At 37.9% G+C, this 26203-nt stretch overlaps 1 protein-coding gene across 1 annotated transcript; it reads left to right on the top strand.

Annotated features, from left to right (window-relative positions):
* Positions 1 to 1878: 1878 nt before the first annotated feature.
* Positions 1879 to 24038, top strand: LOC306870606 (A disintegrin and metalloproteinase with thrombospondin motifs 15-like). The gene is made up of 8 exons (XM_079417979.1): positions 1879 to 2828; positions 12116 to 12248; positions 14926 to 15093; positions 16840 to 17126; positions 17554 to 17731; positions 17896 to 18071; positions 20087 to 20262; positions 20843 to 24038. Exons 1-8 carry the CDS (start codon positions 1902 to 1904, stop codon positions 21660 to 21662), a joined length of 2865 nt encoding a protein of 954 aa, XP_079274105.1. The 5' UTR covers positions 1879 to 1901; the 3' UTR covers positions 21663 to 24038.
* Positions 24039 to 26203: the final 2165 nt, after the last annotated feature.

Consider the following 26203-nt stretch of genomic DNA (forward strand, 5'->3'; position numbering starts at 1 on the left):
CTATTGGTGGCATTGATTTCGATTAGATTAGATTAGATTCAACTTTATTGTTACTGTGCAGAGTACAAGTACAGAGCCAATGAAATGCAGTTAGCATCTAACCAGAAGTGCAAATAACAGGTTTATAAATAGATATAAAAAAATGTGTATATACATTGTTTTATGACATATAGTGCAAGTTATGAGGTAGATGGGGAGAGACTAGCTCAGTGCAAATGACTGTATTTAGGTTGCAAGGAAATATAAACAGAAGGTGCATTATAAAGAGAGGTATGTAAGTAGCATATGTATGGCCAGTGACCTTCACGGCATCCAGAGGTAGAAATGTGCAAGGGAATGTGCAAATATCAGGAATGTGCAAATAGCAGGAAATAAAAAAACATTGTGAGTGAGGAGGGCAGACAGGTTGTTGAACAGTGCAGTTTTTTTTTTTTTTTTTTAAACCATTAGGTGGTCCATTTAGTTAAAGCGTGCACGTTTTAAACTCAGAAATACACAACATTTAGGAATTAGGACCGTATAAATTATTTGCAATATACACAGTGAGAGATCCGCGTGGTGTTGATTATCTTTGCGCAGCACATGCGGAACGCAGCGTGCTATTCAGAGACGGACAACAGGTTGATTTGAAAACTACCGCTGAGGGGCAGCATTGTATCATTTGCAGTATCAAGTTGGAAACTAGACATTTTTCTACCAATACAACAATGTAAGGGGAGATTAAATGGGATTCTGCAGTATAAAAACACATTGCCCAATACTATAAGGATTTATTGTTTTGTTTTGCACACATGGAAAGACGTTATTTTGTTATCGGTCGTATAGTTTAATATTGATATGGCTGTTAATATTTAGCAAGCTGTATTGGAATATTTTCATTTGGCTTGGCTTTTCCACAAGATGTCGCTCTTACACCAGTGCATGAATGGGGGTCATTGGTGCAAGGATATCAAATCGACAATTTCTACGTTCAGAAGTCCTTAAGGAAGCATAATGGAGAAATTGCTTGTGAGCAGCACGACATCCCCAAAGGTATGCCCTTTGTACCTTAGCTATAGCACTAGGCCTATATGGTGAATATTACTTCCTTAATGTATAATGTCGATGTAATGTACAACAAGAATCCTAGGGTTAGGTAAGTGAACCGTTAAGGGTAATGGGTACTGCCACAATGACAAATTGTATTCCTTTGTATCAACTCACTTTTATTTCTACAGTGCTGTATACAATACAAATTGTGTAAAAAACATATTTAGAAAAGGTCAAGCCCACGCACCATATGCTCTTCACTGAATCATTTAAGAAATTATGGGAAAAAATAATATACATCTTTGGTGTGCGATTACATAACCTCCCCTTAAATGATGATAATGTCACTCACTGGTGTAGAAATCACTGCACATTCACTCCCTACCACAACAATTGGAAGATCACTTAAACAGAATATATATAACTGTAATAGCCTGTATGCATATGTAATTCATGTGCTGCCCTCTCAAGTCACAGTTTGGATGCTGTAGATGTAGTGGGAGGGAAACCCGGCTCTTGGAGCGCTGCGCGCTGATGATGCGAAAGCTCACAGAGCCACAAGTAGTTGCTGGCTTAAACTTAAGACAAAAGGCATACCCAATGAGCGCACTTGAGCACCTCCCCAAAATCTTCTGATTACAAGCGCTGGATGTTTACAAATGCCGCGCGCGCATAAAGGCGACAGATGAGCAGAGCCGCTTCAGTATACAGGTACAAGAAAGGCATGGATCACAGACCGGCGGATTTCACACTTTGTGAACGCGCAAAGGCAACATTTTAGTGCAAGCGCATCCTGGAATATTGTTGCGTTCACATCTCGCTGTCTCTCTCATTTTGCGCTTTATAAATCAAACAGTTTCTCGCGCACAAACATGTTTTTGTTGCTAAGGTCAGTTCTTCTTGTTAACGTGTTCTATGTTCAATGGGAAATTGTGAATTCAATGCAGAGTCAGTTGTGCATGCCCGTCAGACTGGATCATGTCAAGAACAATTTAGTCAGCGCTGAAGACAACACGTTGCCGCAAACAGTTGTATTCAAAATAAGTGCATTCGAACAAGATTTTGTACTCGAATTACAGTCTGACTCCAGCTTCATTGCTCCAGCTTTCTCGACGCACACCGACACAACCGCTCAAAATTCCGCGCACAGTGAAGATCTGAGCCGGTGTTTTTATGCCGGCGAGGTGAATTCCGATCCCTATTCCTATGCAGCGCTCAGCTTGTGCAAGGGGCTGCAGGGCGCATTCGGTTACGATGGCTGGGAATATTTCATCAAGCCGGCTTTGAACGACAATGTGCATGCGCATCTCATCAGTCGCAGATCTAACGCCAATCTGAGTGGAAACTCCACGTCAAGATGCGGCGTGGACAGCGGTGTGACCCAAACCGTTGCACAGTCTTTGGCAGAGTTTAAGCACCTAAAGGAACAACACAAGACTAACGTCACTATGTCAGTTCTGAAAAACCGCTCGAAGAGATTTGTCTCCATTCCGCGTTATGTAGAGACATTAGTGGTGGCCGATGAATCCATGGCCAAATTCCACGGTGACGACCTCAAGCATTACGTGCTGACCTTAATGTCAGTGGCAGCTAAGCTTTACAAACACCCCACCATTCTTAACTCTATCAACATCGTTGTTGTCAAGTTTATGGTGATTAACGAGGAAGAGAAAGGACCCAAGGTTTCCGGGAACGCGGCGATGACCCTGCGTAATTTCTGCACCTGGCAGATGAAGCTGAACAAAAACAGCGATAAGCATGCGGAGTATTGGGATACGGCCATCCTATTCACAAAACAGGTAATGTGTAATGCGTCTTTCGTCAATAGGGGGCAGTATGAAAATCAACGAATGATCTAGTATGATCCGGCTAATGTATTTTTGGTAATTCGATCAAGATGGCTGGCAACATGAAAAACCAAAAAAAAAAAAAAAAACTGAACACCACACAGACTGCTGCAATTTACTTACCCAATAATCGAACCAATTTAGACATGATTTATGATGACACTGTAATCACAGCTTTTAAAGGATTAGTTCACTTTTAAAAAACTTTTGCTGATAATTTACTCACCCCCATGTCATCCAAGATGTCCATGTCTTTCTTTCTTCAGTCGAAAAGAAATTTCGACTGAAATTCGAAATGGAAACGTTTTTGATGAAAACATTTCTCCATATAATGGACTTCAGTGGGAGCCAAACGGTTCAAAGTCCAAATGACAGTTTCAGTGCAGCTTCAAAGGGCTTTAAACGATACCAGACGATGAATAAGGGTGTTATCTAGCGAAACGAATCGGTCATTTCAAAAATAAATAAAAAAGTTTAAGTTTTATAAGCACAAATGCTCGCCTTGCTCTGTTCTGTGATGCGCGTTCGTGACGTCACGTAATACGCAATTACGTTGAAAAGGTCACGGTTGACATGAAATCCAAAATTTTCTTTTAGGCTTTTTAATATTAAAACACCCAGGATACGCACACGAAATGGGCATTTTAAACGATAAACTGACATAAAGACATTTGAATATGTGTATATGGTCCTCCTTCCGCACATTTGTAAACACTGACTCTGTACTTCCGCCTAAATCAACCGTGACCTTTTCAACGTCATTGCGTATTACGTGACGTCACGAACGCGCATCACAGAACAGAGCAAGGCGAGCATTTGTGCTTATAAAACTTAAACTTTTTAATTTATTTTTGAAATGACCGATCGTTTCGCTAGATAACACCCTTATTCATTGTCTGGTATCGTTTAAAGCCCTTTGAAGCTGCACTGAAACTCCCATTTGGACTTTGAACCGTTTGGGTCCCACTGAAGTCCATTACATGGAGAAATGTTTTCATCAAAAACCTTAATTTCTTTTCGACTGAAGAAAGAAAGACATGGACATCTTGGATGACATGGGGGTGAGTAAATTATCAGCAAAAGTTTTTTTAAAAGTGAACTAATCCTTTAAGTCCAATGGTGACTGCATAAGCATAAAATAAAACAAACAAAAAAAGCACATGTTTCAATGTGCTTTTACTCCAAACTAAAAGTTTTTATCCGAGCACTGGTACATAAAATGTGGTTAAACTCTGAAATATGTTTTGTATCTCACAGAGTACTGGGCAGGCTGCAACAAGAGTGGCCTCTACAGTTAACCTGTAGTTGCCTCGGGCTTCCCATCATGTTTATTAGTGTTGTTAAGGTCATGGGTCAGGCCTGCCTTTGAGCTATTGCTCTGTATCAGCACTACGAGCAGGAATGTGTGGTCTGAATCAGCAAATATACAACTCACGTATGCAGAATACTTAGCAGAGTGCTAAAATATTTTGCTTATTGGTCTCATTGAACTTTTAGAGTGTTGTTTTTAATTGATAGTGTTTTAAGCAGGATTAGCCATTATAAAGTTTTGAGATTGGATGGAACATCTAAACAGGCTAAACAGTGCAATCAACATTTTCACAAGATCAGATGTAGAGTAATGTGAAATTTGGGCAGGTTTGATAAGATTCTTTTGGGGGTAAACAGAAATAGTGTGATAATTTGCAGGTAAAGGGATAGTTCTGAAATCATATGATTGATTGACTGATTAATTGATTGATTGATTTTGAATATAGTGCACTAGTTATACAGTATAGACCACTTCAATAATCTTTTTTTATGAATTATGAATTAATAAAGACTTATTTTCACAAGGTTCCTTTCACAATATGAGTGACCTCAAAACACTTTTACCATAGCGCATGATTTGTAAACTAAAACATTCGACATTTGCATCACATGACCAGCTCCATATGCCTTTTCTGATGTAGTAAACTTGCTCGGTGACCCACCTGGTACAGCCAGATTCATGTTCATCTGTTCAGAGTAAAACTGAACACACTTTTAGCAGCACTCAGTGGACTTGGACAAAACATACAAGAAGCAATGCAATATTATTTAGCAACGAAAAATCACTGGCACAGTTTTCCAGTAAACCTGGAATGAAGAATATTGCTTAAATTAAACTAAACCATAATACATACCACTATTATGAAATGGCTGACTGGCTTTACTGGCCACCAAATTTGTATAAAATTATGTTAATTAGTTTTGGTAGCATCAACTTCCTTCAACTTGACATTTTCCTGCCCTTGTTTAACCTCACTGCAGAATAAATGGTGCATTGTTTCAATTTATTTCGGTATTGTTATTAGCTGGTTGTCAGTAACATTGACCAGGGCAATATTAAGGAATGGCTGCACAAAGCTTAGCATTCAGTCCTTAGATTATGATTTTACTCAAACCCCTGCTTTGTACCGATTGACCCATGAACTCATTTTATGCTGTCAGCTGTTTTTTAGGAACACATATGTGTGAAAACATTTCCAGCTCTGAAAATGCCAGATGAGCGCAACCACTGTATCCTCTTGTAATCTGCTGCAGTTACACATGACCTGAACTGGACATCCAGACCAGTCATGTCTGCCTAGTCTGGATGACAGCTGTAGTGAATCATTCTGAGGGGAGTAAATGCTTTACTGTTTCTTCTCCAAAGGGAACTTATGAAGCATTGTAGCAAGAGAGCACAGTTACTCCCTACATTCTTCCACTCATTATGTTCATTACTCTCTGTGGACAGAGAGAGATTGTCAGGTTTCTTTATGGTCTTGACTCAAGATGACTTGGAGAGGCGCTAGACTTGTACATCTGCTAGCCTATATAAAATAAAAGTTCCCAACCTGAGTATCGTGTGATTATGCAAGTCTGGATAAATAATACAGAGAGAAAATGAATGAAATTACACATATAAATTGATGGGCAAATGAATAAATGATGGATGGCTGATGATAGGTTAGATTAATTAATGGATAGATAAGTAAACAATGTATACAAAGATATACTGCAGATATAAAAATGTAGATTCAGATTGTTTACTCAGTTAATGCACAGCCACCTATTGTATTAAATAGCTAAAATAGTAATATTAGCGAACAGACATTTTTTTAATGTGCTAGTTGCTGTTTTCCATTCAATTAAAATAAATGGGGACAGCTCTAAAGCTTAAAAAAGACACGAAAAGTAACTCTTATGACTCATGCACTTCATGTCTTCTTAAAACATAGCTTTGAGTAAGAAAAGTTGCTATTCACCTTCTGAGAGACTTCATGAGAGAGAGAAGTACTGATTTGTGAGCGAAACATTCTTTTGAGTCAGATCTTATAAATAAATCGGTTGATCAGGTTCACAAAGCAGGTTTTTAATAATGTGATCACAAATCAGATTGATCCAGTTCTTGACTTCATGAGGACTAACATTTTGGACTGGCCCTCTCATAAAACTATTATATAACTTCAGATGACTTAAAATATATGGTACTTTATGGTTCTTTTGCATCCTTGTTGAAGTTTTAAAGTGCTTTGTACTTTAATGGAAAAGTGTTATGCACTGGGCATTTGTACATTTTTCTATTGTGTTCAACTGAAGAAAAACGTCAAATGGGTGAGTAAATGATGACAGAACTATTTCTTTAAGCTGTTTATGTCAGCAAGGCCAATGTATAAAACAGAGGTAAAGGGAGTTTCATACAGTAATGGGAAGTGTCCAGTTTCGTGGGGAGCTTCTCCTAACCACAGTCCCAGCTGAGAGAGATCTGACTCTTCTTTACCCCTCTTTCTCCTCCTACCCCTTTTCAGTCTGTTTCCCATTACTAGTATTTAATGAGGGAGAGGCTGAGGGTGGTGAAGAGAGGGAAAAGCATGAAAGATAGAGAGAGAAAACCTATGTGCCTGCTGTGTCCAGGCCCACCTGCTGCAGAGCTCTACTCCCAGCTGCAGCCTGAGAGTAAAACAGCATATCTTTCCATTCAAGGTGTTCAGTAATGACCTAATTTTCTGTCAAAAGATGTAGTGGCATCAAAAAAGTACATTTGTTGCAAGAAACAAGAAAAGTCTCAAAATGAGTCACTGCTGGCCAGTCATGCAAAAATGCAACATGTTTAATAAAAACCAGAGCAAGAATTGTAACTAGGCCACTGTTGCAAGAGAGAAGCCGAGAGTCATGCTATGGCAACATGAAATGTAACCATTACAACAGTGACACAAGATAAATTTACAAAGCTCTACATGCAACTGCAGCACAAGAACTACAGTTCACAGTGTACACGTGTAATAGCATTAATGTAATAGCTTACATTGGCGTTGAAAAAGCTGATGTAATTTAATCTACTTTATATCGTAAAATATGCAAATTGAACATTCTATTGAGGGCTTATGTTTGGTTGTAAATTCATGTATACCCATATACTAGAGCATTACTGGTATTTTATAATGGATCCTTGTGTTATGTAATTTAGGTAATTGGGAACAGCAAGTCAGTTGAAAAGTTTAACTCAGCTGTTCATCACAGAGAAAGAAAGGCACATCTGCAGTTTATTTGTATTTTCTAAATACAGCCATTATCAAAGGCATTTGTTCTCTATCTGAGGCACTAATAAATAATGAAGCATTTGAGTTGATAGCCTATGAATTATCCTTTAAGAGTCAAGCATTTACAGCACTACACTTTTTTTAAATAAAAATATAGGACCACATCAATCTATCTCAGACACATCAACGAGTCTATAGCATTTATTTGCAAAATTCTGAATATCACTGCTAGTTCCAACTAAAGTTACCAGCATCAAATCACATTTGCACAATCTGCCTTCTCAATGTGTTCCTTGGCTGGCAAACTAAAAGTAACCAATAGCCTTGGGCTATATACTGTAGGCCCATCTCCTATTTTTATATAACGACATATTTGGTTTGAAAATGATCACTAGCTTGGGGCTTGTTGACTGCCATGTGAGCTTGTTTTTTGCAGTTCATGTGGTTCTGAAGTTTGTCACATGGTACAATTCGAAAGAAACGTTTTCATTGCGCTTGTTGGAACAGCATAAAATAACAAGATTGCAAACACTAAATGCCTCAAAGATAGTTGCAATCATTAGAATAAACATCTAATTTTTTTAATACTGAAGAACTACAATGTAAATTTCTATGCGGCCTGTATTTAATTATGTGCTTGTTTGCACAGACACTCTGCTGGAAGTGTACATCTACCCGGGTGGCTAACCATATAACCACTACCTCCCCACAGGGGTAGTGTTAGATAGTTTATCAGAGAAAGTACAACAACGATATAGATAGAAAGTGCTAAGGAAGGCAAGAGTTAGTGAGAGAGGGGAAAAGAGAGAAATGCACATATGGAACAGTTTGGATTTTATAAATGCATAATGAAAGTCGTATGTTTGCTATGTTGGATGCCAATTGGGTCAGCGCTGCTTGTGGAGAGTATGGACAAGTCCCCCCCCCCCCTGTTTTTCAGAGGATAAAGAGATTTCTTGCCAAACATGGATAAAAAACAATTGATAGATAAGTTAACTGAAATTACTTGGATGTCTGCTCTCATTGCTTATCTAACATTATCGGTGCACAGGACCATTAGCTAAACCAGAACCTGAAATGGTCTGATTCAGTTTCCTCCACCTGGCACAGGCAGATGGCTACAATCCAAAAGGCCCATACCATATTTTATGACCAAAACATGTCGTCAGGCACTTGGAGTCTGAACTCTGGGGGAGGGGGGTGAATAAGTGGGGAAAATTGTCAAATGAATTCACTGGGTACAATGGAGTAATAAGTTGATCAGATAACATCTTAAATAGTTGCAAAAAAATATTACATAGAAAAAAAAACCTCAATCGCATCTGATTTTTTTCTTCATATTCCATCCAACTATGCATCACATGCGTCAGGACATGGTCTGGGTCTACAGTGTTTCTTATTTCTAATCAAATGTTTTATATGATCCCACTAAACAAAAACATGTGAAGAAAATCATGTTATTTCATTGTCGTTTTCATTTGAATTTAGAAAATTTCCAAATTCTAATAATGAATTAAACTATTATTCTCACAGCTGAACTGCTGGTGATGTAAGAATAAGATGCAGAGTTTAGGCCAAAAAGGAACCGTTCATGAAATTGTCCATGCATGTTTGTAATAGTTTCTGTCTAGAAGTTTAGAAGTTTTTGGACTACATATGACCAAAGTAACAACCTAACCACCATAGCTTTGAACAACCACAATGGTTCATGTTCTTTAGTAATCCAATCAGCAAACCGTCTGCTTCCAGATTTGTTTGTGTACGTTTGTAATGAGCACTAATGTAAAGTTAAAAGCTCTTATGCTTGAAAAAGGCAGTGGTGTCTAGAGTTATTTAGAAAGAGAGCTCACAACTTTTCTGTTACATGCATTTGTGGGAAGAGATCATGTTGCCTTCATTTAATAAAAGCCTACATTTTGAATTTGGCAACATTGCTGAATTTTCTTCCTGTGAGTGTAGAGTCAGGTCTCAGAGTGAGTCACATTTTGTCTAGCCAAACTAAACTAAACTTACTGGTGGATTACTTGTGTTTGTTTCAATAACAATTTATTTTGTCTTGGGAAAAAATATTATTGCAATTGTTATCTGCACAAAATGATGTCTTAAGAATACACTCCCGACCAATATGTTGATATGCTGACTACAGGGAAGCACTTGGGTGTGGTGAATGTCAAGGCATCCTTCGTCAGAAGGTCTAAAAAGACTAGGGAGACTTTATGATTAGCCCCATGATGATTCTTGGGCGTTAGCAGCTGGATTCACAGAACATTAAGAAATGCAGAGAGAATGTGAGAACTAGGTCAAATTAGAGATGTAAACCATAAGAATATCAGAAGAAACACTGTGTCCTCGTAGTAACATGTCACACTGACTTGGAGCTTCATCCTAGATTTATGTGGTCAAAGTCAGAGCCTTTGGGCTTCTGAGAGCAAAATGTGTTTGTGTGAGTTAAATGAGTTAAATAACAGGAGTTGAACTGTCTCTCCTAAATGTGGTGAAGCTTCTGTTCCCTTTAAGTGTGTTGTGGCCAGAGAGAAACTCTACTTTTAATGCTAAGGTTACGAGCACAGTCAATGTTAGTCCTTTTTTGGGAATTGGAATAGGGTGTTGCACCATGGGACAAGGTTGACCAGCAAACCTGCTATTATGATGTTGATTCAGTAAGGCTCAACAGATATTTTGAGCAAATCCATTTTAAACTGTGGTAACACAATATAGGTCAGTCGGAAATTATTTTGGACTGGGATAATGCATTTTATACCAATAGAAATTAGAGCTATTTTGGGCATGTGAAATATTGCCATGTCAATTAAAAGCACATTCTTCTAGCTATCAATTTCCTATTTTTCACCTGACTGTTTCTCACTTAGTGCTAGTGTAATTCTTCAGTTCCGTTTACTGACATATGTGTTGTCCGTTTTTATTATTATTATTAATATATAACTTTACACCAGGATATATATGCCAGTGATTGAAACAATACGCCATTGGTTGATTTGCCCAGCAGCGTCACCAATTTAAATAATAGCTAAATATTCAGCTGTTAATTTAATCTAAATATTTTAGTTTTAGATATGCACTGAAGGCTAAATGTTTATTAAAAAAATTTAAGAATTTAAATGACCTTTTTATGGGTTAAATATGAAAAAAAAACAAAATAAATTGTACTAATATTGACTTGTAGTTACAAAACCAATCCTGGTAACACTTTAGATTAGGAAACACGTTCACTATTAACTAGAGTTTTCACTCAAACTCCTACTTTGCGGCTTATTAATAGTAGTTGTTAAAGGTCCCATGGCATGAAAATATTTATGAGGTCTTTTAACATTAATATGAGTTCCCCTAGCCTGACTATGGTCCCCCAGTGGCTAGAAATGGTGATAGGTGTAAACCGAGCCCTGGGTATCCTGCTTAGCCTTTGAGAAAATGAAAGCTCAGATGGCCCGATCTGGAATCTTCCCCTTATGTCGTCATACGGGGAAAGGTTACCTCCCCTTTCTCTGCTTTGCCCGCCCATGAGAGAATGAGCTACTACCGTGCGAGGCGAGCGAGAGACATCATGGCTTGCAAACGAGCGAAGCACTGTTTTGCATCTTAGTAATAAACTGCGCATATTAACAGACAAATTATGTTCATATTTAAAAGTCCAAACAGTCAGTAAGCGACAAGTGCTTGGAAACGCTGTTTTTTAAATGATTTATTGATGAGTCTGCTGCTTTAAGGCAAACTGAAAGCGTTGCTTCTCTGCCGCTCCCTGCTCAGAACAGACGCCGAGAGAGGCGACACTGCCCTGGGAGAGAGACCTCGCGCTCGCGGGGCAGTACTGGAGACATCTTCCAACTGAATGATAAGGTTGTTTTTTTCGCTAGGTTTGTTAGTATGTACCCGTTATGGGAAAAAACCGCCTAAAGGGTCTGAAAGTTACTAAATATTGTGCTAAAGTCACGCTCGTGTGAGACACGGGAGCTGATGGCAGCGGGCGGTGGATATTGTTGCGGCCCGCCCAGGTAAAGTCTATGTGTGGGAAACACTAACTGTATCCAGACACAATATTTTAAACTAACCATTCGGAGACGTCCTGCTGTAGCCGCTGAGTTGCAACTTCTTCATCCGATGCTTCTCCATCCGGATCAGATTCTGGGTCAAACTGAAAAGCTTGAATGACTGCGTGTCTACGAGCCATTGCCATACATGCACTGTCAACATTAGCGCATGGTACCGTGGCCGCAAGCTGCAGGACACACACCCACCCTCCACCTTGCCCCGCCTATCTCCTCATCATTAGCATTTAAAGCTATAGACACAGAAATGGCTCGTCCTAAGGAAAGCTCATTTTGGGACTGGCTCGTAGTGGTTGAAATTCTGCACCAAGGCTGAATTTCGGGAACGAGACTTCAGATACAGTGCTAGGGACCACTTAGGCCTATATAAAAGCATCCAAAAAACAGCATGTCATGGGACCTTTAAGTTTAGGTATTGGGTTGGGTTAAGGGATCTAGAATATGGTCATGCAGAACAAGTTATTAATATGTGCCTAATAAGTACTAATAAACTGCCAATATGCTATTAATATGTATGCTAATAAGCTACTAGTTAATAGTGAGAACTGTTACTTAAAGTAAAGTGTTACACAAATCTTTAAAATTTTGAAAAGAATGACCACAATTTGTTTATGTTCTACGGATCTAGGATCTGTGTGGAGCCTCAACATGTGACACACTGGGTATGGCAGATGTTGGCACCATGTGTGATCCCAAGAGAAGTTGTTCTGTGATTGAAGATGATGGGTTGCCATCTGCCTTCACTACTGCCCATGAGCTTGGTAAGTGTAAACAGATGTATAAAGCACAACTGTAAGGTTCTGGCAGTTAAATTCCCATTCATTTTCTCCATTGAGAAATTGATTTTTAACGACAAAATATGAACCTTTCAAGAGAGACCTACTGTATAGTACCATGAGCTACAGGATTGTTAAACAATGATGTATGCTTCTGTAGAAGCCACAAGTCAGCAAGATTTCAATTAAAAAAATATAGTAAATAGTTAATTCTCTGTTAAAAAATTGCATTACCCATAATTCTTGTCTCTTTTCAGGGGGTCAAGATTTGACTGACTAGCAGTATACCCCTGTTCCTAAAATATCTTAATATCTTGTAATAATCTTAAAGGGGTCATGAACTGCCTTTGTTTTTTTTATTTTGTACTGTTCTCTGAGGTCCACTTATAATTTTATCAAGATTTTTACATCAAAAACTTCATCATTTAGAAGTAATACATTTTCTGTCCTGTTTTTAACCCCCCTCCGGCGGATTGCAGACTCGTAAGTAAACGCCCACTGCTATGATTGGCTAACACTTGTGTATTTGACATCGTACATTCCTCATAGATGGACGCTGCTGTGATTTAAGTACACATTTTAGTACATATCAAACAGTCTGTAATAACAGACAAAGCAATAGAGACCACGTTATAAAAACAGTTACTCACACTTGTGTGGTGCGACATCGAATCCAATATAATCAGCACATCATCATCTTTTAGTTTCAGTCTTTCTGAAAATCCCATGTTGAATCATGCCTTGTTTGTAAACGAATCCACGGTAAAATGATGTAAACAAAGCACCAAGATCTTAATGATGTGGTCTAGAACTTCATTAATAATACAGAGTTCTGTCATGAAACTCTAGATACAGTCCGATAGGTCTAACTCAATCTGACCTAATGATATATCACGTGGCGCAGCTGATTGGTCCTCTCCTGTATCAGTAGCCAATGAGCTCGCTGCTCAACATTCAAATATATGATTAGTGCTTGCTGTAGTAGTTTGTAGCGAGCTTCAGAAACCCTCCACCTCCCCCAGCTCCACCTGTATAGATCTGCTACGAGGTGATTCATGTATGGTATATGGGGTTATTTCATATATGCTATATTTGCAGCAGCAGTATTTCTTACATGCTCACAGCAGCATGTTGTGGATGTATTTCAGCAGCAGCAGCAACATAGCAGATCTATTCCACTAAGACCAAATACGTTAATATTGTCATGTACATTACCATGCCAATCCCTCCGAGAGTTGTCATGACAGAAATAAAGTTCATCCACTCTTTCCTAATGTTGGGATCAGAAGGAAAGCAACGCAAAGACTGTGTTTCCAGAACTTGGCACTGCACAGCGTCTTGTCTTCAGCGCCATCTTTAACGCTTGATTTCTACATAGACCTGCGTATGTCTCTCACGTTATTTACACTACATGCATGAATTGGTGGGCGGGGCAAAACAGGCAGTGATGTAGAACCTGCGTTGATCATCTTCTGCAGAGGCGGTGCTTATCCACACTATTACATCATAGAGTGGCACATTCCTCAATGTTTTGGCAGACTGGCTTCAGTATAAGCTGTTTTTAGACTAATGAGAACGTTTTGAGTTTGAAAGTTTTGAAACATACAGGATGTTTTTATATTGCAATGACCTCTTGTGTCAAAAGATCAAGGGAATTTTGGTTTCTCAGTTCATGACCTCTTTAAAATATTGATTTAGTACACTGCACACAGAATATCACTGACTAACCACAGTTTCTCCTAAACTTGCATTCATATTATCAATCCCAGCACAAGCATGATGCTCCAATAACAAGCCTTTTGGGCTACACTCTTTTTTTCCCGATAGTCCACTTTAGATATTCTACAAATTAGCCTATAAGTAACTTTGTAACTACATGTCAACTAATTCTCACTAATTTGCAACTACATGTCTATTAACTCTCAGAGTAGACTGTTAGGGTAGGTTTAGGGTTGGTAGAACAAGTTGACATATACTTGCATAGTCAGTATGTTTTATGTTGTGGACCCATCAAAATAAAGTGTTAGAAGATATTAAGCAGACAGTCTACTAATACTCTAATGACTGCTAGTTGACATGTAATTATAAAGTTACTTATTGTTAGTAGAATGTCTAAAGTGGACTATCGAAATAAAGTGTTAACGCCTATTGCATTGTCATTTATTATATTTGGAGGTGCTGAAATCTGCTAACTGAATGCTTGCCAACCCTACTCAAAATGTGGGTCTAGAAACAGTAATTGCAGCATCCAAAATCTTTTGGAGGATTTACACAACATTGTCCCAGAGATGATGTTCATTCAGTTCAGATTAACTGAGTGGAGCAGCTGAGGAAAGATAAGCTCTATTGAAGTGGCTTGTTTCCCTGTAGGAATCCTCATAGGCGGGTTTGCAAAAGTTTCCTCTCAAGGCCAGGGAGGAAATGTGGGGAGATGTTGGAGGTATTGTAGAAGTGACTCAGAATAGCTGTGGTCTGACTGCTGACAGGAAAATTGTATTCGAATGATTGGTGATTTAAAAGGCAAAAATCTAAATTTACATTTGGATCATTTCTAGAGATGGTTCATTTACATCAGTGTAAAGTGCTGACACACATTGCATTTTTTTTTCTGCTCTTGTGATCTCACTCCTTTCTCCTCTCCTTTACTCCTTGACCGCTACAGGACATGTCTTCAATATGCCACACGATAATGTTAAGGCATGTGAGGAAGTGTTTGGCAAGCTGCAGGACAATCACATGATGTCTCCCACTCTGATCCGAATCAACCGCACCAGTCCCTGGTCACCATGCAGTGCTGCCATTATCACTGACTACCTGGACAGTGGACACGGTAAGTAAAAGAAAGCGATACTGTGCATTTCCTATAGACCTACACTTAATCTGTTACATTTCAAGGGTCTGAGAGTGGTTTGCATGAATTCTGACAATGTGAAAGCTCCAAATTAACTTTAAAGTGAAACGAAGCCCCTTGAAGTAAACTGAAGTGGTCTGAATATGGTTTGCATAAAACATGAATTCTAAAACTATTACTGCTTTTGGATAATGCCAAATATGTTTGGCCTTTACAGGTAACCATACAATGATAACACAGCAGTACTAAAATATAACACTATTTTTTGACACACGATACATCTATGCTGAAATTTGCCTTTAAATATGTTTAGATCAAAGTGTAGTGTGTTTAGTTTAAAAGCATTTATTTTCTATTTTAAGTTCTAGAAAACAAAATAATGTGCAATAAAGATTTTATTGATTGCATTAGTGTATAATGAAGCTACATTTTAATATGAGGGTTGGAGCAGCTTGGCTGTTTGTACTGTAAAAAGGATTGAATTTTCTTTTAAAAGAAAATAATACATTGAATCAGCAATGATGCATTAAATGAATGAGAGTAAATACATTTATATAATGTTTTACATACATTAATAAAATTCAAATAAATGCTGTTCTTTTGAAATTTATATTAATCAAAGAATTCTGAAAAAATGGATAACAGTTTCAACAAAAATATTACGCAGCATAGCTGTTTTTAACATTGATAAGAAATGTTTCCTGAGTGCCAAATGTTACGGTCTGGTGGTTGTGGAGGAAAAACGGCGTCCAACAAAAGTGTAGTATTTAATAAACAGCTTCAACACACGCATGACACTTAGTAAACTCAAGATCTGACAAACATAAAGGCAGAACTGAGAACTTATAAAGGGAGAGGAACAAACGAGGAAACAAGATGATTAAATCAAACACAGGTGATGGGGATCATTAATTAACAGAACTAGGACAGGAACTAAAACAGGAAGAACCAAATAAGGTAGAAACAGAACAAAACCAAAACTTACACGTTACACCAAATTAGTATATCAAAATTATTTTGGATCATGTGACACTGAAGACTGAAGTATCTGCTGGTGAAAAGTCATCTTTGATCACAGCAATAAATTACATTTTAAAATATATGAAAATAGAAAACAGTTATTTTAAGTTGTAATTATATTTCACAGTATTACTGCTTTTACTGTATTTTGATAAAAAATGCAGCCTTGGAGGGCATAAGAGACTACTTTCAAAAACAAACAAAAAACTGATCCCTTTTGAATCGTAGTGTATATGAGCGTGCTCAGGGCTTGTAGAGCTATGGGTGAGTCTGGATTTAACATCTCAGTGTTGGTGCTTTCTGAAAAGCTGTCTTCAAAGAATTCTTCCAATGTCTTCTAAATTTTTGTTGAAACAGTGTGGCGTCTGACGTAACTATTTGACTGGAGTGTTTCTGTGAAGGTTTACAATGGGGTCACCGGGGGATTCAGAACCCCTCTCAGGGCTGATATTTGCCCTCTGTAGACGAAGACATATTTATATGTACACTTACATCTCTGCTAAACAAAAATCTAAAGGAAATATATCATGCTCACACTCCAGTCATCAAGTCAAACTTTAGTTTCGTACAGCAATAAATCATACTTACTGTATTTTTTATTAAAGAATTACAGGTAAATTGAGTGTAAACAAAAGTCTCTAAAGTGCTGTAAATACAATTTCATAAAACTGTGTAACATTCTCTTATGATTTGACACCTTTGCAGGCGATTGTCTGCTGGATCAACCTCAGAAACCGTTAGCTCTTCCAGATGTGCTCCCAGGTGCATCGTATGGTTTAGAGCGGCAGTGTGAGCTTGCCTTCGGTGCCGGCTCAAAGCCGTGCCCGTTCATGCAAGCACCATGTCAGCGCTTGTGGTGCACAGGAAAGACCCGCGGCCAACTGGTGTGCCAGACAAGACACTTTCCATGGGCAGATGGAACCAGCTGTGGGGACGGTCAGCTCTGCTTGAGGGGCACATGCATGGACAAACAGGAGATCCCTAAAACTAAGGTACTTTCACACATCTACAGTATCCCAAATACTTGGGTGGATGGACATTAAATATACAAATGTCACTACTGTTTTAATCATGCTCACTTGCAGAATTTAGAATTGTAGAAAAGAGGATTTAAACGTTTGTTGAATGAACACATTGAACATATTTTAAAAAACTCTCACTGCAGTGTGAAAGATGTCATGTGACCACAACAAAGATTTGACATACCGATGTCAGCCTGTTAAACGCACTGCACTTGACCTGTTACTTGGTTTATTTGCCCTGTTGCTTAGCGATCTTGCACATGACCCGTGAACGTGTTCTTGGTGGCCAAGTTATTTGGGATTTAGAAGTAAAATAGAGCTTGTTGTCAAAGGATGTTCAATGTTCAAAGATCAAGTGAGTTGTGACAACCCCCTCTTCCTGTTTCTTCTGTATTAGGTGGATGGCAGATGGGGTAAATGGGGACCGTTTGGTACCTGCTCCAGAACTTGTGGAGGTGGAGTGCAGCTGTCAAAGAGAGAGTGCAACAACCCTGTGCCAGTCAATGGCGGCAAATACTGCCAGGGAGTGAGGGTCAAATACCGGTCCTGCAACCTCTCCCCATGTCCTGACACAGGTTTAAATGTTTTCTATCTACACAAAATCAGCATTAGTGTAAACAAAAGTAAACAAGGATGATTTTATTATTTGCTATAATTTATGCTTTTCCGCATTGCATATTGTATAAAATAAGAATTTCAAGAATGTGCGCCACTTATATCTGCCTCATTGTCTCTTTAGGCAAGAGCTACCGTGAGGAGCAGTGTGAAGCTTACAATGGGTTTAGCCTGAACACTAACCGGCTCACCCCCTCTGTGGTGTGGGTGCCCAAATATTCTGGTGTTTCGGCTAAAGATACATGCAAGCTGATCTGCAGGGCAAATGGAACAGGCTACTTCCACGTTCTTGCACCTAAGGTGAGCAATTAACATGTTAAAAATCATCTCAATTAGAAAAAAAAACAATACAAAATAAAGTTTTAATATCAATTTCATCACTTCATGCAGTGGAAAATATGAGTTATAAAATAATAGGACCTATTTATTATTACTAGTAGGGGTGGGCAATATGACCAAAACCTTATATCACGATATGAGTAATTTTATTTCATGGTAACGGTATATATCACAATATAGTTATTTTTGCTTTAAATAAGGTCTTTATGATATCAAAATTTTTGATACCATAGAAATTTTACAGTTCTTGTCACAAAAAACTAGCCTAAATGAAAAAAGCTAACTAAGTGCAAGTAAACAGTCAGTAATTATATAAGAATAAGAAACTAATTACAAGCAATAGAACCAAAAACCACAACAAATAAATAAGAAATGCTACATACATTGTATAAAGTTATCAACTGTTTAAACAAACTACATATTCTTCACTATGTAAATTAAATATATATTTCTTCTTATTAAAGTTTAGCTTATTTAAAGTGATTTAGCAAGAGCAGTGAGAGATTTTCTCTCTTTTGTTTTTTTGATTAACATGAATAACAGACAGCAGGAATATTAGTTATTTAGCTGTTATTTAGCTCAATATTATTAATGCTGTCACTTTAAGAGCTGCCCAGATCTAATATACTGTTACACATGTGTTTTCTTTCTCAGCTGTTTACTTCCACTTAAGACCTTAATTACTGTGCTTACAAAGATAGTTGCAAAGACAGGCATGGTGTGTGTATTTAACCTTTCAAGGCCTGTACAGTGGCAAACATATCTCTGTTCAATACTCCCGTGCTCCATGAGCATTATCTTCCCGTGTGTGCTTCTCTGACAGTGCTCAGAAATAGTCTCTCAGTGTGCATATAGTGAAATGAGTTCTCTTTTGCTGCTGATTGCATTTTACTGGCTTAAAACCACTTGTTTTTAAACCACAATGCTTAAAAGCGCGTGCAAACAATAAGTAACCATGTAGCATAGCAATGTCAAATTTCTACCGGTTAATCGTGTTGGTTATAATTTACTATATTAGTTAATAATACATATATAAACTAAGGTTCACATGAATTCTCTCACTGGAAATGATGACGCTTGAGGACTTCATGGAGGATACGGGGAATATAACCTGTCAGTGAGTCTGGGAGTCTCACTAAACATAAAGTGACCTTAACACCATAAAATACATTTGCAATAGTTTGGGACATGAAAGGCTGCATGCAATATCAGAACAGTTATGAGTTATTAAACCTTCATCTAAGAATTTATTGAAAGGAAAAGTATCGTTAAATTAAAACCATATATTACTACAGGCATGTAAGAGGAGAAAGGACTGATGAGCATATCTGCTGTTTGGTGGCTGCTTTACATTTACGTCAGATTTCACTACAGGCAGAGTTGAGTGAGAGGAAAGATAAGGAAGTAGAAAGGGCCTATCTTTGTGAGATACTGTTGTGCAGAGTGAAACTGTACAGACGCAACAGTTACGTCAAGGCTAGAGGTATGTTTATGAGACTGCGAGACTGGGAACTCTTAAAGAAACAGAATGAACTCTCATCTGCTAAAGACATATTTTGCCAAAAGGCAAAAAAAATAAAGAAAAAATTAAACAATGGAAAAGACTAGACTGTACATTAATTGAGTAAGTCCCATTACTAATTTGAAGGTGTAGCTCATCTAAAACAAATACAGAAATAGCTTAATAGTAGACATGCTAGCCACACGTATTGTCATAGTTGGAAATCAGTCACCCTGTTATGCAAAGCTGCTCTAAAACTGATCAATGGGAACCATTAAAGGGATTTATCTAATGTACATTTTCAATTACAAATAAAAAAGAAATGTAATTTATATATTTAAATCATCAGTACATGAAACATTGTTTTGCAAAAAAAAAATGAATGGTTGTACAAGAACTGGCCTTCAATTTTGTTTTGTTTTATGCTTAGCACAAGATTGTTGGCATGTAAATCATTTTCCTCTGCTTTTTATAGGTTGTTGATGGTACACCATGTTCTCCTGACTCCTCATCAATCTGTGTCCAAGGCAAATGCATCAAGGCAGGCTGTGATGGAAAACTGGGATCCAACAAGAAGTTTGACAAGTGTGGTGTCTGTGGAGGAGATAATAAGAACTGCAAGAAGGTCTCAGGCCTTTTCACCAAGCCAATGTGAGTGAAGTTGGGTCACACAAATAATCTTAAAATAATTCATGCATTGATTATTAACCTCATGTTTTGGTAAGCCTGGGTATCAGTACAGATTTCCTGATTTGATTTAATTCTCATTAGATTTAATTATTTACAGTATTTTTATTTTTTGGTTATGGTGTGCTTTGTACTTGTATATCTGAAATACACAGGTAAGCGTTTGAGAATGATTTTGATTCACTAAATAATTGGTTCATAAGAGTGATTTGTTTGTGAATCAGACATTTCTTGTCATTTTTGGATATGGCGTCACAAACTCACATTCATTTACATTTATGCGTTTAGCAGACGCTTTTATCCAAAGTGATTTACATTGAATTCAAGTTACAGTTTTTACATTTTATCAGCTCTTGCTTTCCCTGGGAATCGAACCCATGACCTTGGCGTTGCTAGCGCCATGCTGTACTATTTGAGCTACAGGAAAGCCTTAGCATACAGGACATTCTTAGCATTTCTTTTTGAATTGGTCAACTGACATACTAAGAAAGAAAAGAATATCCGAAAATCATTCTAATACTTCTTCTGACCTTTCTCTTCTCAGGCATGGTTACAATTTTGTGGTCATGCTTCCTGTGGGAGCCTCTAACATCGACATCAGGCAGCGTGGCTACAAGGGCATCGTGAGTGATGACAACTATCTTGCTGTCAAGAACAGCCAGGGCAAGTACCTGCTGAATGGAAACTATGTGGTTTCCGCCATGGAGAAGGATATTCTTGTGAAAGGGAGTCTGCTCCGCTACAGTGGAACAGTTGGCTCCACAGAAACTCTTCAGGCTGTGAAGCCTCTGGGAGAAGCCCTGGTTATTGAAGTGCTATCTGTAGGCCAGATGACACCTCCACGTATCCGCTATTCTTTCTACTTGCCACGGGAGAGCAAAGAGGCCAAGGTGCAAAAGAAAGAAGAAAAGGCTCGTTCTGAAAACAGTGTTCTTAGGGAAGAGGGCGGAATCAGTAAAGGTGGAAAAGAGGCAGATCTTCTTAAGGACACAATCTCACCATTGTATGTCAAAGATATTGCACCAAAACCAGGAAAGTGGGTGGCGGCTGGGTGGGACGTGTGCTCGGTTACTTGCGGTAATGGGCTCCAGAGGAGGATGGTGCAGTGTCTCAGAGGAGATGGTGGGCCTGGAATGGATTGTGAGCCAGCCCAAAAGCCCAGTGCTATTCAGGCATGTGGAGACCCTTGTCCCATGTGGGAGGTGGGCGACTGGTCCCCCTGCTCCAAGACCTGTGGGAAGGGTTTCAAACGGCGCCTGATTCGCTGTGTTACAAATGTGGGAAAGCTGCTTCCCAGGGAGAAGTGTGCAGACAAAAAGAAGCCACAAGAACTGGACTTCTGTTCATTAGCCCCTTGTAAATAATCCGTCCCTCCATTTATTATTTCTCTACATGGACCTTCTATTTTTGTCAAATTGCATATTCAGAAAAATACAAAGAGAAAAGACTGTATGTTCTGGTTCAAAGTTTATATTTTGTCATCTGCCTGACAATGGGGAAAAATGGACAGCTGTGGAAAAAAATGACTGATAAAAGACAGACAACGGAGGTTGTGAGATAAACAGGCTTGAACACAAATGCAAATAGTATTCTACCTCTAATTCTAACCAATCCATCACCTGTAAATCATCCAGATGAGACCAAATTCAAAATCATGCTTGATGCCATTAAAATTTGTAGGTATTTATAAGTAACGGGTACATGTACATTTTTGTATGTTTGAATATATACGATATAAATGTATTGACAGCACCTAAAACATAAAAGTATCGAAGTATGTTCTGCATTTAAAACAAGATTTTCTTTAATTCATTATATAATTTTTTTAAATATATCTTAGAAATATATTTGTATAGTTATTATAATCTAATCCCACCTTTACTCTAAAGCTAACCACTTCTCATCAATGCAAAATACAACAGGCAATTTTTACCACTTTTTGTCGTTATTTTACTGTAATGTTAAATTAAGTGAAAAAGCATGACAAAGAACATATTAATTTAATTAATGAAATGCAGTAAAATTAATGTATTCAATATTCTATTAATCTAAAAGGATTTTTAAACATTTGTATGCCTATAAATCATTTATATGTAAAATGTTTACATTTTAGATGCTGTTAATATATCAATAATGTACATGTCTATGCAAGCATATGAAAATGTATGTGATAGAACCACACTATATGAATACCTGTGATTACTAATGAGAACACTTTGGACATTGCTATCCAAGGCCAAAACAACAGTGTAATTATTAAGCCTAAACTGCACAAATGCATTGCTTTTAGCTGAATGGATGATTTTTTTTTTCTTCCTGCAGACATCAGTGTAAACATATCTATTTGTGTTAGCAATTGATGTTTGAAATGGCCATTAATGAAAGTGGGTGGTGGAGGCCAAACTAAATACTGATATAGTCCATCTGGGTTAACGGAAACATTCCACATGGTATGTAATAAACTAGCTCACAAATGCCTTTGTACGGCATGAAACTGGCTGCAATCTACCCTTTGATACCCTCTTTTCTTCAAAACTCAGAGCTGTGGAGAAAATTAACTGGCGAGTGATTCATTATTAACCAAAAATGAAGATCCGAGAATGAGACTGGAGTATTTGTAATAGAGGTTAAAAATTTGCTTTACTGGTTTACCAGTTTTTCCATTTTCTTCACATTGCTTAAGGACTGAGAGGAAGCACAGGCTACATTTCTATCTGCACATTTTCTGCATCAACAAACAGGCCTAAATATTAGCATTTTTCACAAATAGAGCGAGGTAGCCGGTTCCCAATGCTTTACGTCATGCAAATAAATGAAGTCATCTGTGTAGTAATGTAACTGGAAGCCTTCTAACTACTTACCACATGGCCTTTCATGCAATGTAGCGATCCACCTTTACCACTGCAATATGACATGCAGTTACTCAGAGGGGCCATTTTGACAAAGTACAGATCATGGAAATGTTTAAGTCTTCGCCGATGTATTAGCCCGCTAAAACAAAAACAGCAAGGAGAAAGCCTTATGTACACAAGGCCTGTGTTTTATCAGTACGTGTGTGTTAGCATGTTAGCCGTGTGTCCCTAAACTCTTTTCTGCATGTCCATTCATCTCCTTAAAGTCACTGTTAGTTAGCTCAGCAGACCTAATTTTTTTTTCTTTTCTGGCCAGCATATTTCCTGCTTTCAGCCATGTTCTGTACTGCCAAACACATTCCCTCCTCATCCAGCTTTCAACCACAATCTTTTTTTTTTAATTTGTTGTAATGCTGTTTATCTCCTCTCCTCTACCTACCACTGAGCCAGAGGCGCAGCTGCTATAATCATGCCCTGTCTGGTACAGTTGCCATTTTAAGTTATTATTTACTATTACAATGAATTTTAAGAACTGGTGGCTGGTGGCACAAGGTTGTACAGTGTCGTGCCCTGTGCTTTGGTGGCAAGTCATTCTTTGTACAAAGTAAGTGAAAATCCCTGTAATACGCTAAACATGTTACGTTGATGATCAAGGTTCTTCAGAGTGACCATATCGTCCATCTAAAAGATGGTTTCTTTATTACTTTAATGCATATTTTTATTTTGCCCTTTTGTACAGCAAAAGATTTCAATGTGCTGCATGTGCTTGTATACCATGTATACATCCATCTGGCTGTGCACAAACAAGTAATGTAAATACCTATTATGTTTTGTTATACATACATTTTTTTTCTTGTCATGCTTCAAGGTATTTATTCCAAATAAAACATGTAGAAATATTTTGTAGCCCTTGTTTTTTTTTGTATTAATAATTGTCTCAAAAGTCTCATTTGACTCAATTGCTAACTTAGCTTGACAATAAGGATGTCTGCATGCAGGAATAAAAAAAAATTACATATTTTCAAACTCCCGAGACAATGAAAGGAAAGAAAGATGGAAAAAGAGAGGTAATATTTCAAGCTGTTGAATGTAACAGCTGCACACTTGCCGTCTAGGGCCTTTTAAGGCAGTTTGACCTCGATCGGATGAGTATATAACTTGGAGAGTGATATCATGGCTGTGCATTGTGGGTAGTGAAACAGACTAGTGCTATTACATCAGGCAGAAAGCATTGCTCTGTCAGGGGCCAAAACAGTCTGATTTCAACTGACCTACATAAGGACCAGCATGGACTACAAAACAAGACTAAACGACAATGAAATAGGATTTACCTTTGTTGAATCCCGATATGAAAGTCTTCTCTTGAAATATGCTGGTATCTCTTTGAATGCTCTGCTCATCTTTTAACAGCAGTTTTTGTTTTTTACAACTTGTGGGGAAGGGTGTAGTTTTTCACTGTTTGTCAATATTCCACCATAACCACCCTCTTTTGCTCCCTGATGTTATGTATCATTAACAGACAAGAAAAGGAAATATAGCCTTCATAGTACAACGCTGTCTTAATATCCTGTCTGAAACCACTGACCCATAAACCTTTGTCCATAAACCATTCTTTGGGGATCTCATATTCACCCACATGTTGGATGGACAGGCGAGCAGAAAAAAATTGTTGGGGAAAGTTCTCTGTGGAAGTTATGGAAGAAATTAATATTTCTACTGGATGAACTGATGTTTTCCTAATAATGGCCATGATAAAAACCACAACCAAAATGAACTGGCGAGGACATACGTACATCAACAAATCTGCCTGATTAAATGAATGACTTGATCATTTAACAAATGCGTTTACTCAAAGTAGCTTACAAATTAGAAGAATTTAAAACCAGCAATTTACAAGAGCTCATAATATTAGCAGAACCACAATACAAAGATTCCATAGAAGAGTAGACCATAAAGAAGAGGACAGAAAGGAGGTGCTAAAGAAAGTGTAATTTATAGGAAGTGCTCTTGATTATGGTTATGGCATTTTGTTAATGGAAGAGTGGTGTCTTCAGCTATTTCTTAAAAGGTTGTGATGGTCTGAGAACATAAGCAACGCAGACTTTCTCTTGTTATTTTGCAAAAGACCAGTAAAAAAAGTTTTCTGTTAATGTGTTCCGATACATTTTGTTTATAAAGCTCTGAAATCAAATTTTGTCCAGTTACAACAAGCTAAATGCCAAATTTTTTCTCAACCAGGTACATGGTGAGTCATACTGCTGCATGAGGTGAGAGTATTGAAGTCTAGGAACCCATTTCACTGTTATGTAGAGTTCACTGCAGCTGCTTGCTAAACGTTTGCACCATATTTACTGTACGAACTATATGCTTTTATCAACAATAAAACTTGACTAACTACCAGCTATTATTAACCCAGTAGTCTTATTGTCTTTTTCCTGCAGTGAGAACAATTCTTGCATAACGCTCAATTAAGTGGACAGAAAACAGAACTTCAAGTTTACAACATCAGTTTTGTTTGTGGGTCTAATGACATTGCAGAACGGCTGCCATTGAACATCAGATCTATGATAGATCCATGAAATACACTGGCATTGGAGTAACATTGGAGGGATGACATAATACTTTGGTTTTTAAAGCTGCAGTACGTAAGTTTTACCTCTTTGTCACCATCTCGGTTTGAAAACCTGGAATTGCAGCTCTGTGTGGAATTATCTTCCGTGCGTGGGGATGAGCTCCGGCATGGCTCCAGCACGGATGAATGTTTAATGTTTAGAGGAGTATGTGTGCCAGTCACCACATCGGTGTGGATACTGTACTTAGGAATCACAGATTCTAATGTCTTGGAATATATGACCCAAATAAGAATTTTCACCATATAGTGCCCTCTGAACAAGTACGTCAAACCTGCCACAACAAATCTGCCACGTTTGTTCTGACCAACTGAGGAAAAAAGCATTACAATAAATCATGCTACCAATGGAAATTAAATCTAATGATCGGTTCGTTCATATCACAACTAACCATGCAAATTATTATTATTGTTATACTTTATT

Source organism: Barbus barbus (genome assembly GCF_936440315.1).
Source record: "Barbus barbus genome assembly, chromosome: 6".
Classification (NCBI taxonomy): Eukaryota; Metazoa; Chordata; class Actinopteri; order Cypriniformes; family Cyprinidae; genus Barbus; species Barbus barbus.

Bases quoted from the DNA above. Each gene is read 5' to 3' on its own strand.
- LOC306870606 (XM_079417979.1), top strand. From the start codon at position 1,902: ATGTTTTTGTTGCTAAGGTCAGTTCTTCTTGTTAACGTGTTCTATGTT. The intron at 17,732-17,895 runs GTTTAAATGTTT...TTGTCTCTTTAG, and splicing joins CTCCCCATGTCCTGACACAG to GCAAGAGCTACCGTGAGGAG. The intron at 20,263-20,842 runs GTGAGTGAAGTT...TTCTCTTCTCAG, and splicing joins GGCCTTTTCACCAAGCCAAT to GCATGGTTACAATTTTGTGG.